Source organism: Hippopotamus amphibius, chromosome 6, assembly GCF_030028045.1.
Source record: "Hippopotamus amphibius kiboko isolate mHipAmp2 chromosome 6, mHipAmp2.hap2, whole genome shotgun sequence".
NCBI classification, from domain to species: Eukaryota; Metazoa; Chordata; class Mammalia; order Artiodactyla; family Hippopotamidae; genus Hippopotamus; species Hippopotamus amphibius.
This window is the reverse complement of record NC_080191.1, coordinates 75,546,247-75,558,935: the sequence shown is the minus strand read 5'-3', so window position 1 is coordinate 75,558,935 and position 12,689 is coordinate 75,546,247. Positions and strand designations below refer to the sequence as shown.

At 38.3% G+C, this 12,689-nt stretch overlaps 1 protein-coding gene across 2 annotated transcripts in view; it reads left to right on the top strand.

Annotated features, from left to right (window-relative positions):
• RNGTT (RNA guanylyltransferase and 5'-phosphatase) overlaps positions 1–12,689 on the top strand; it is a 219,499-nt gene that overhangs the window by 58,364 nt on the left and 148,446 nt on the right. For both annotated transcript variants that reach the window (XM_057738725.1, XM_057738726.1), the window contains exon 9: positions 8,147–8,282. In XM_057738725.1, the coding sequence (XP_057594708.1) occupies positions 8,147–8,282 (136 nt within the window). The remainder of the gene's footprint in view (positions 1–8,146; positions 8,283–12,689) is intronic.

Genomic DNA, 12,689 nt, shown 5'->3' with positions numbered 1-12,689 from the left:
AGAGATTATCAGAGATCAAATTTACTGAGCAGTGACCAAGTGAGAGAAAAAGGCAGGGTGTACATAAGCCCCCATGGGGAAGGAGGAAAGCTGGGGTTTAGCAGGTCAGCTGTTCTTGTATCATTTCTGGAATGAGGTCTGACAGGTGTTGGTGGGTCGGGGGCAGAGTCTGACCAAGTTCTCTTATGTCAGGAAGGTTTATAATTGTATCTGGGGAAGTGGCTCTAAACCGTGAATTTTCTTTATAAGAAATTTTAATATAACTGAATTTATTTCTCTACAATCTTGAGAATTAGGTTTCAGAGACAGGATACCAGTTCTGTTGGGAATAGAAATGAGAGGAAATGTAGCTGGTATAGAAACAGTAGAACTTTGGCAGTGAATGCTTATGAGAGAAAAGATACAAAAGGGAGGTGGACTCTGGGCTTGACATTATATAGTTATCTCTGTTGAAGGACAGGAGCTAGATGGCGTATCTCTTGGCATGAACTTAGTGTGTCAAGAGCTACTATCATGTAATGGTTGGTATTGAGGATAAGGTTGGGGGACATTGCAGTGGGGTTCCATCATGAGCACATTTAACTTTCTTGAATTCAGCTGTATATAGTGAGCAAAATGGAAAAAACAAAACAAAACAAAACGAAACGCCCAGCATACCCTTTAGCGTTGCATCAACTGTAAGCAGCAGAAATCAACTTTGGCTAAGGTAAGCGAAGAAATATATTGGAAGGCTGGGTGTCAGAAGAACCAGGCTTAGAAAATGGATGGGAATCAAGGGGAGCCAGGCGGTACAGCACCAGGGTCAGGCACAGGAACACTTGGAGTAGGAGGCCACCACTGGCACTTGTTGATGATGCCTCTGCTGTCGTTCTGAGTCGTTTTTCAGCTATTCCTGTGCCTCACTATCACTCAAGTTAAAAGTTTTGGGAAGGGACCGTTTGGTTGTCTGACTTAGATCCTGCTTCCAACCTGCTAGAGACAGGGATAGAGAAAATCTGGGCCCTTTGGTTTCCAGTGTAAAAATGAAAAGATCCACGTCCGTATCCTGTCTATCACTTCTCCCCAGCTAAACTGAACAGTGACTGCTTCCTCCTCCAGTGCTCCGCGGCTCAGTAAATAAAGTGCACCCATTCCTCCTGCCAGAAGTCCTCCTCGACTTGGAAGTCCTCCTCGACTTCTGCCTCTCAGCCCCATAGCCAGTCAAGAGCTTGCTATTCTGTAAGTCTGCCTCTTACATGTCTGGAATTTATCCACTTACCTCTAAGTTATCATTGCCCCACTTGGGGTACCATAGAAGCCGCATAATTTCGCTGGTCTACAGATTGGTTCCTACCCTATAGGAGTATACATTATGTGGAGTGAACTTTGAAAAATGCAGGTCAGGTTGTGCTACTAGTTTGCTAAAAACCTTTCAGTGGTCTTCTGTTTCTTTTCCTGCTGTTTCTCAGCTCCCATTCCATCCTTTTAAACTGTGATGGGGGACTCTGCGGGCCACATTTCTCAGACTCCCTTGCCAGCTCGATTCCTGTTGGGTTTTATCATGGGGAGCACTGGTAGGAATCTGCAAGGTGAGAGAAGAACCTTCTCTTGTTTTTAGTTTCTCTATCCCTCCAGCAGCGGGTGACAGCTCTCACTTGGTCCCCAGCTTCTTTTGGCACTGCACCAACTGCCCTGCTCCCTCTCAGAGGTGCCAGTGTCTAGAGGGTGCATCACAGGCAGATGAGTGCGACTTGCATTTCCTCACCCACTAGGCTGTGTCTTCTCGGCAGTTTGAACATTCTCCCGCCTGTGCCTCCTCTGTAGAGATTGAGACTTGAGATGCTGGGCTCTTCTTAGAGCCCCAGGTCTTAGCCATTTTGTGCCACCTCCTTAGAGGTTTGAGCCCTGAGCCTCAAGGACCTTCCCACCCTCTTTCCGACCCCACGATGCCCATCCTCCAAGCTCCTGGCCTCTGATAACATGCCTCTTCCCTTTTGTTCCCGCAGCCCTTTGGGTGGTGGTGCTTCCTGCAGTACTCATCTCTTGATAACATTTGTCTTCCCTTGTTACCTTTTCAGCTTTCCATTATCTGTGTAAACCAGGTTCCTGTGTTACATCTCTTGGGTTTGAGTTACCCATCATGGTTTCTGTTTGTCTCATACGAGGGGTTTTCCACTTTTTAGAGTAAAGTGAAAAATAGTTTTCATTAATCACTAGTCCTTGACTGCTTCTCTAGTCTCAAGCCATGCCATTTTCCTCTGTGCTTCTGTATTCTGAATTTTTTGTTGTTATTGCCAGGACACACACCTTCTGTTATTGTCTCAAGGATAATGCACCTGGTAGACTACGTACCAGGCACTGGTTCTTACCACAGATCCCTCTCCCCTTCCTTTTTCCCTCCACCGCCCACAAAAGTTGCTTGGTTAACTCCTGCACAATGCAGGTCAGAGGCAGGATACTGTAGAGGCCGTCGAGATAGGCTGTTGTCTAGGTTTTAATAATAGCTTTGCTATTTAGCCAGCTTTATGGTCTTGGCAGGTTACTTGCTAGTTTCAGTTTCTTCATCTGGAGTATGGGGATGATAATTTTCCCTACGTGGTAGCATTGTTATAAGGCTTAAATGAGGTGATATAAAGGGCTTTGAACACTGCTCCATGCATAGCCGTTGCTCACTAAGTGATCATAACCTGCTGTTGTTATCAGCTATGTGAGAATCCCTCCAGGGTGCCTTTCCTGATGTCTGAACTCTGACAGGTTCTATCTTTCGTATGCTCCTGCAGCACCTTGCACTTCACCTTGTCAATACTTATTTTGCTTGGGATTATTTAATGTTTTGTTTTCTTGCTAAGGGTATAAATTATATGGAATTAGATGAAGAACCTGTGCTGTTTATTATTATATTTCTAGCATCTCTGCCTGATACCTGGTTGGCCCTTTGGTAAATATTTATAAAAATTAATTGGTTAATCATTTAAGAAGAGAAACTATAGTGAGTTTGATAGGAATTGGTAGAAATGGATAGAGATGGTGGTGAATGGATCAACTTCTCTGTTTTTATTATCCACTATGAACGCTTTATAATAGGAGATGAGAGATACCGGCTAATTTTGAAGCTGCTGTGGTATGACCAACGAGGTTTAACATCCCATCTTATTTTTTTGCTGAAGGAAAAATGTTTCTCAGACTCTGATTAGACTGTATTTCTATTTTTTGTTTCTTCTGTAGCTTTAATCCCCCCCACCTCCCCACCTGACTTGTGCGAGCAATTTGTGCTTTTTAAAAAAAATAAAAAATAAAAAAATAAATTTATTTATTTGGCTGTGTTGGGTCTTTTTTGCTGTGCACGGGCTTTCTTTAGTTGCGGTGAGTGGGGGCCACTCTTTGTTGTGATGGGCGGGCTCCTCATTGCCGTGGCTTCTCTTGTTGCAGAGCATGGGCTCTAGGCGCGTGGGCTTCAGTAGTTGCAGCACATGGGCTCAATAGTTGTGACGCACGGGCTTAGTTGCTCCCCGGCATGTGGGATCTTCCTGGAGCAGGGATCGAACCCGTGTCCCCTGCATTGGCAAGCGGATTCTTAACCACTGCGCCACCTAGGGAGCCCAATTTGTGCTTATTGTAAAAATTTCTTAAAATACAAAAATGTTTAATGAGTAAAGCAAATATCATTGATAATTCTACATAGAGATGACAGTTCTTAACATTTTGGTATAGGCTTTCCTGTCCATTTTACTATTCATACAGAGTTTTTTCTCCCTACCCCTAAGAGTCATACAGTCTGATTTTTAACTTGCTTTTTCTTCATTTAATATGTTGTGAATCTCTTTCCATATTAATGAATATTCCAGTAATGAATATTTGTGATAAATTTGAATTACAGGATGTTTAAAGACTATGTTACCTTTAGACTCCTATTAGAAATGTGAATTTAAGATGCTGTTAGTTACCAATTTTTTAAAATCAGTTTTCCTTTTCTTTAATTATGTCCTTCCTGAATTGTATTAATATATAATTGGTGGTATTACTCAATTAGCTATCTCACATCTCAGTGACTGCCTTGAAGGATAGTTTCTAGTCAAGCTGGAAAACCCGTATTTAAAGTAAAGCAATTTAGGGGCTTCCCTGGTGGCGCAGAGGTTAAGAATACGCCTGCCAGTGCCAGAGACACGAGTTCGAACCTTGGTCTGGAAAGATCCCAAGTGCCGCAGAGCAAGTAAGCCCATGAGCCACAGCTACTGAGCCCACGAGCCACAACTACTGAAGCTCGCGCGCCTAGAACCCATGCTCTGCAACAAGAGAAGCCACCGCAATAAGAAGCCATTGCACCGCAATGTAGAGTAGCCCCCGCTCTCTGCAACTACAGAGAGCCCGTGTGCAACAATGAAGACCCAATGCAGCCAATAAAACAAACAAACAAACAACAACAACAACAACAAAAAGTAAAGCGGATTATACGGGAATTCCCCAGCAGTCCAGTGGTTAGGACTCTGCGCTTCCACTGCAAGGGGCACGGGTTGGATCCCTGGTTGGGGAACTAAGATCCTGCAAGCCACGTGGTGTGGCCTAAAATAAATAAATAAATAAATAAATAAATAAATAAATGAATGAATGAATAAATAAAGCAGTTCATAAATTTGGCTTTTCTGTTATTTATATGGCTTTGATATATATACTTTAATATAAAAAGTGAGTCAGTGCTTTCTAATTCAGTGAAACTTCTGAATTTTTGTCTTTTAATGAGAATAGTTATAATACAAATAATTTAGTAACTCTGTATATTAAATTTGCAATTGTGGTTGTCTCATAATTAATAAGAAATTATATTGCACTAGTGATCCACGTCCACTGAAAGTAGAAGCATTGTTATATATGCCAAGCTGGCACCTAACAGTACACGGGATGATTTCCTTTTTTAAAATGAATTACTCATTTAGAGACTTTGGAGTGATATGAAAATATTTCTACATTCCTTACCTTTCTTCCCTAACAGCAAATAGCTTCTCATTTTTCATGAGTATCACATAACAGAAGAACGTGTAATTTGAAATGACTGGAGTTCAAACCAAAAATCACATCCCAGAAACTTTTGTTCCAAAGCCTGAAAATTTCTATGTGCAGAAGAATCCCTGAATACCAACTGCTAAATAATTTCTCTGATACCTCTGCAGATGCAAACTGAGTTTCCCATGAGCAGTCCTTTACAGTGAAGTCAATCTTCTAAAGCCTTTTCTTCCTTGGTCTTTTAAGTCAGTTTATGCATAAGTATACATAGATAGTATTTTCTTTTAATTGATAGTCCACTTGAAGTAAAAAGAAAAGTCTGATAGTAAGATATGTATACATACGTATATATGTAGTAAGTGTGTTAAAAAATGAATAGAGAATAATTGTGACAGAAAAAGCAAATGTACCAGCACCCTGTGATTTAATACTTATTCTCTTTGAACATTGTATTTAATTCTGAGCATCTGGGCAGCCAGGGAAAAGGGAAATGTAATTTCTGTCATCATCGTATGGCCAGAAGAAGGAAACCATTTCTTTTTTCTAAATTCTAAAATTTGTTAGCGTAAGCTAGCTTTTCTCAAATTGTGAATTCTGCTGGATACTAACAGATATCAGGATTAAGTTTAGGAAATAATGGGCTAAATGAGATAGACTTTTGTATGTTTCCTTCTTTTTTTTTTAAACTGGAGGAAAATTTAATAACGTATATCTCCGTATACATGGGGAGAGACCCAGGAAAACTGAGTAACTCCTTACATGTTTCTTACAACCTTCAATGTTCCTGATATGTATCTTGACTTTCCCAGAGAAAGATTTAGTGTTTCTGTAATTTATTTTGCCATGAAATAGTAAAAGTTAATAATAAGCTTTGCAAAACGCTGGCCTCGGTCTTTAAACAACATGATGGATTGTGTCTTCAGCACCATTTTGCAGAAGGTATCGCAAGGCTTTTTTATTTGACCTATTCTTATATTGATTTAAATTCTCTTTGAAACACCACTCAGGGCAAGGCTGACTTCTTTAAGAAGACTAGATTCTCTCTATCTACCAGGAATTGCTGCTTTTGGAAAGCATGTGCAGGAGGGCTTTTGGCACTAAGTATTCCACTTGTCTGCCAGCCTGCTGGCCCGGCAGTTGGTCTGATTCTCTCAGATGCCCAGTCAGTCCAGACTGAGGCTGATTTTCTTTTTCCTGAGTCTTCGCAATCCCCATCTCCTTGGAATACAGCTCTTTCAATACGTAGCAGGGGCCGAGGCCTCCACCTCCTCCCCAGGGGCCTGCTGCTACTAATTATTTTGCAAACACTAGTAACAGCATGCTTCCAGTACAGTCCCCAGATGTCAGCCACTTTGGTCTGCCTTGCTGCTCTTCAACCTGTTGTCACACACTTCTATTACCTTAAGCAGCCCTCCCATTTCTCCTTCCTGTCCTGAACGTGTCTCTGTTCTTAAGAACATTCATTTATGGGAAACAGATTGTCCTCTATTATATTAGCCGCCATGTGCTACATTTGCTTCCATCTCTTCGTTGAATGTTTCTTCTGTCCCCTGACTTTAGCTTGATTCAGCTCAATCTTTCAGCTGCTGCTGCTTTTTTTCTGACCTACCTCATGGGTAGGGATTAAACAGACTGGTCCGCGTTCTCCTCCATTCTCAGTGGTGCATCCAGACTATTATTCTTCCACTGTTTCATTAGATGACAAACAAAACAGCACAGTAATTCTTTTACTTTGAGGCTCATGCCTTATAACTCTCTAATTTATTGCTGTCAGATTTCTCTCATTCTTTGAAGAGTTTGATACCTGGATATGGTCTCCATTTTCACCCCAAATCTTGCTATTATCTGTTTGGTAGTATAGCCTTTAGGTCTGTAATTTCCTGAACTTGAATTCACTTGGACTTTATTTTTATTTTTTTTCTTTACTTTTGTTTTTTCTGTAAGAACTTTTATTGAGATACAATTGACATACAATAAACTGCATATATTTAAAGTGTACAATTTGATATTTTTTTTCTTATTAGTAAGGTATATATGGCAATCCCAATCTCCCGCCCGCTTTCCCCCACTTGGTGTCCATATGTTTGTTCTCTACATCTGTGTCTTATTCTGCCTTGCAAACTGGTTGATTTGTACCATTTTTCTATATTCCACATATATGTGTTAATATATGATGTTTGTTTTTCTTTTTCTGACTCACTTCACTCTGTGTGACAGTCTCTAGGTCCATCTATGTCTACAACTGTCCCAATTTGGTTCCTTTTTACAGCTAACATTCCATTGTATAATGTACCACATCTTCTTTATCCATTCATCTGTTGATGGATGCTTAGGTTGCTTCCATGTCCTGGCTATTGTAAATAGTGCTGCAGTGAACATTGGAGTGCATGTGTCTTTTTGATTTATGGTGTTCTCTGGACTTTATTTTTACATTTGGTGTGCAGTAGAGCTCCGTTCTTGATGATCCACAAAATGGCAATCAGTGATGTTAATTTGGCCATTTGAAGGATGACACATTTTAAAGCATATAAATTCCCCCCTATATTGATTGGCCAATAAAAATTCTCATGAGCTTGTGTTAAAAAATATTTTAATTTTATAGTAATGAATGAGAGTTATACCTGAAATGGTGGTATCTGCTTATATCATCACATTAATTCAAAGAGAGGGGTTCGCTTACTGTTGGGTGGTAGAAGGAACATTGGAGACTTGGAAGTCTGGCCATTTGCAAATCACCTTCTTTTTTTCTATTACAAAGTGGAGAGAGTAACATCTAATTTGTATATGTTGAGCCAATAAAATGCAGTAATTCCATATATGTGTTTGTGTGTTTTGTAAACTTTGATGTTTAAGATCTAATGAAAATTAGAGAACTGCTCTTTGCTAAGATGGGGTATAACATAGCTCTTGAACATCACATTGTTTCCATAAAAAGCTTTGATTTCTCTATACCCTATGTTTTTTTATAGGAAACTAAAACTTAAAGAAAAAAAAAGAATTTATTTGTGGTACTTTAATGTGAATAATGTTGGGGGGGTGGGGAACTCTGGTGAACATTACTCCAGGCAGCTATTTTAAGTCTAAGGAAAAATAATTCAACTGTTACTTCTTATGACTCTGTTCTCTAATTATGCTGTTAATGTTATCTTTTTTAATGTTTCATTTATAGGTATATGATGTTGATTGATGGCACAAATGAAGTTTTTATGATTGATAGAGATAATTCAGTGTTTCATGTTTCAAATCTGGAATTTCCATTTCGTAAAGATCTCCGTATGCATTTATCAAATACTCTCTTAGATGGGGTAAGTCATATTTTATCTTTTTTTGAAAAAATCAGACATTGCTGTTTTTCTTTCTTGTGCAAGTAAATGTGCATTTTAAATAATTAAACAGGAAATTTAGAATCAAATCCAGTTTAAAAAAATTTTTTTTATTGACGTATAATTGACAGTTAAAAAATTGAATCTAGTTTTTATTAGGGTGTTAAATTCCATTTATCTCTTACCTGCACTTACTGTCATTTGATCGTTGTCTGAGATACAGAGTAAGCGAGTAAAATTAATTTTTTTGGTCTTTGTGATTGAAAAGAAATCTTATTGAAAAAGACTCATTTTATTTTATTGTTTTACTTGTCAGTCGAATTTTAATTGTGTGATACGACAGTTCGCATTTTGCTTTGACTCTTTAGCTATATGGACTAATAGTTCTTGTTGAAAGAGGATCATGCCTTTGAAAGCAGCCACTGTGCTTTCACATTTGAATTTTGAAAGCTGATAAGAATTTTCCCATTCAGAAAATCTATATTTAATAATCATAAAATTACTTGATTAAAATATTTTAAACTTTCCCCTGTGTAAACAGCTTTTTTTCTCCCCAATTCTAAACATATTGGTTGATTGTAAATAAAAATTTAAATAATACAGAACATTACAGAAAAGCTGGTAAAAATCACCTGAACTCCTAGCATTGGAGTAACTTCTGTTATTTTGATGAACATTATTCCAAACTTTTCTCCGTGCCAGAATGTTCAATCTTACATCCACTTCTGAAGGATTCACATTCATATTAATAATAGAAACTCAGAGCACAGATTCTTTTTTATTTTTTCTTTTTGTATTATTTTTTTGTGGGTACACCAAGTTCAATCATCTGTTTTTATACACATATCCCTGTATTCCCTCCCTTCCTTGACTCCCCCCACCTCGAGTCCCCTCCACCCTCCCCGCCCCAGTCCTCTAAGGCATCTTCCATCCTCGAGTTGGACTCCCTTTGTTATACAACAACTTCCCACTGACTAGCTATTTTACAGTTGGTAGTATATATATGTCTGTGCTACTCTCTCGCTTCGTCTCAGTTTCCCCTTCACCCCCCGCCCCCTCCCATACCTCGAGTTCTCCAGTCCATTCTCTGTATCTGCATCCTTGTTCCTGTCACTGAGTTCATCAGTACCATTTTTAGATTCCGTATATGTGAGTTAGCATACAATATTTGTCCTTCTCTTTCTGACTTACTTCACTCTGTATGACAGATTGTAGTTCTATCCACCTCATTACATATAGCTCCATCTCATCCCTTTTTATAGCTGAGTAATATTCCATTGTGTATATATGCCACATCTTCTTTATCCATTCATCTGTTGATGGGCATTTAGGTTGCTTCCATGTCCTGGCTATTGTAAATAGTGCTGCAATAAACATTATGGTATAAGTTTCTTTTTGGATTATGGTTTTCTTTGGGTATATGCCCAGGAGTGGGATTACTGGATCATATGGTAGTTCTATTTGTGGTTTTTTAAGGAACCTCCAAATTGTTTTCCATAGTGGCTGTACCAACTTACAGTCCCACCAACAGTGCAGGAGAGTTCCCTTTTCTCCACACCCTCTCCAACATCTGTTGTTTCCAGACTTTGTGATGATGGCCATTCTGACTGGTGTGAGGTGATACCTCATTGTGGCTTTGACTTGCATTTCTCTGATGATGAGTGATGTTGAGCATCTTTTCATGTGTTTGTTGGCCATCTGTATGTCTTCTTTGGAGAAATGTCTATTTAGGTCTTCCGCCCATTTGTGGATTGGGTTATTTGCTTTTTTGGTATTAAGCTGCATGAGCTGCTTGTATATTTTGGAGGTTAATGCTTTGTCCGTTGTTTCATAGGCAATTATTTTTTCCCACTCTGAGGGTTGCCTTTTAGTCTTGTTTATGGTTTCTTTCACTGTGCAAAAGCTTTTAAGTTTCATGAGGTCCCATTTGTTTATTCTTGATTTTATTTCCATGATTCTAGGAGGTGGGCCAAAAAGGATCTTGCTTTGATGGATGTCATAGAGTGTTAGAGAGCACAGATTCTTAAACAGAATATGTATCAGACTCTTTTGGGGAGTTGGGACCCCTTCCAGTCCCATTAAGATTCTGGATACAGGTACCTCTGCCCTGGTTGAAAATGAGTGCTTTGGTCAAGTGCACCTACATGGATAGTTACATAACTTTTCATGAAAAGATCTAAATGTTACATGTGTTTTGTAACTTGTCTTTTTTTTCACTTAATAATGTGTTTTGGACCCTTTTCACATTGAAGTCTGAATGATAGACCACTGTATATGTAAACACTGTAATTTGGGGTTTCCAAACTATCTTGATTATGAAAACTATAGGGGATGCTTGTTAAAAATGTGACCCATCCCAATAGCCTATCCTAGACCTAGTAAATCAGACTCTCCCAGGGGCCAGGGTATCTTTATTTTTAAGTGCCCAAGTGATTCTATCAGGCAACTTTGACAAACAGTTCTATAATTAATTTCGCCAGTCCCCCTTTGGTGGACATTTGGTTTTATAAGATGCACTGGAATGCATGTTATTATGCCATTTTCCTTTCACAGTTGTGCAGTTTTATAATTAAGATTCTTAGAAGTGAGATTGTAATATGTAATTAGGAACCTTTTGATTATAAGTACCTGAAGTCCAACTTAAGGTAACTGAGGAAAAAAGAACTAAATTGGCACAAATAATTGTTTCAGCTTGACTTGCTTCAGTCTGGATCTGGGGACTCAAGTGATATTGGCCAGGCTTTATCTTTCTCTCTCTTTGCTTTACTTGTCTGTCTGTTCTCACTCTGCATGAAGGCTCTTTCCACATGGGAGGCAAGTTGCATTGTAACCCAAGCAGAAAGGGAACTTTTTTCTCCCAGTATCCATGTATCAGTCCCAGGGAAGAGTCCAGAGGGCCTTGCTTGAGTTATATATGTCCCAGGAAGAGTGACAGTGGAGGCCAGGAGCTCATCAGGTGGCAGTACCATTTGGAGTGCAAGAGGAGTAGTCCTCCTAGGGCAGGGATAGTAACAGGCTGCACTGTGCTGTGTTCACTCTGCTGCATTTGCGGGCGTTGCCCATTTTAAATACTGATGTGTATAATTGCCAATGCATAATAACTTCTTTCCAGAAAGTTTGAACACATGTATGATTCTGCCAACCATATATAAAGGATCTGTACCCTGTCTTAAACACGGGGTTTTGAAAATTTAAAAATTTTAATTCTAATTTTAAATGACTTTTTCATTTTAGGGGACAGTATAGTATAGTGGTTAAGAGCCCTGAGTCTAGCTGAGGGTACCTTATTGGCTCCATAAGTTACTATATGAAGGCCCAAAGATCATTTACTCAACTTCCTCGTCTGTAGTGAAGTTAGGCTAATAACAGTACTTAATTCTTGGTGCTGTTCTGAGGATGAAGTTGGATAGTTCATAAAGTGCTGATAAGAATGTCTGGCACATAGTGAAATAAATGTTTACCTCTTTTAATTTATGTGAATTGTTAAAGAGGTTTAACATTTTTCACTTTATTACTGTATTTAGTACAGTACAGAGTTACTGTATTTCCTCTGTGAGTTTCCCATTCAGATCTTTTATACATTTTTCTATTGTGTTCATCTTTTTCTTACCAGTATATGAGAAGTTTTTGTCTAATGGGGTATTACTTTATGACCCATATTTTGAAAAAATGTAATTTTGTTTTTTCTGGTGTTTTCTGTGGCACAGGTTTAAATTTATGTAGGTAAATTATAAACAGCTTGTTTTTTTTAAAAAATGTTTATTGGCGTATAGGTGATTTACAATGTTGTGTTAGTTTTAGATGTACAGCAAAGTGAGTCAGTTATACATATACATATATCCACGTTTTTTTTTAGATTCTTTTCCCATATAGGTTATTACAGAGTATTGAGTAGAGTTCCCTGTGCTATACAGTAGGTCCTTGTTAGTTATCTATTTTATATATAGTAGTCAAATATCAGTTATTAATATTTGACTTTTGTGTCATTTTAAGAAAGAGATAGTTTTACTTCAGAATTATTATAATACCTGTATTTCCTTCTAATACTTCTATGGTTTCATTTATATATTTAAATATTTGATCTATCCACAATACATTTTGGTAAAAGAAATAAGGTAGGGATACAGTTTTATTTATTTTCAAATGTCTAAACCATTGCCTCAGCACCATTCAGCTAATCTATTTTTTCTTTTTAATTACATATATCATTTTTATTATATATGGGATTCCCTTATATCGTTGTTTGTTTCTTGATTCACTTTCCCATTCCATTAATATTTTGGTCTTCCAGTGGTAGTTTTAGGTTGACCTAAATGCTATAACTTTAGCATACAATTTAATGTCTAATAGTGCAAGGATACCCATTCTCCTGATTATTCTGAAGTTTGC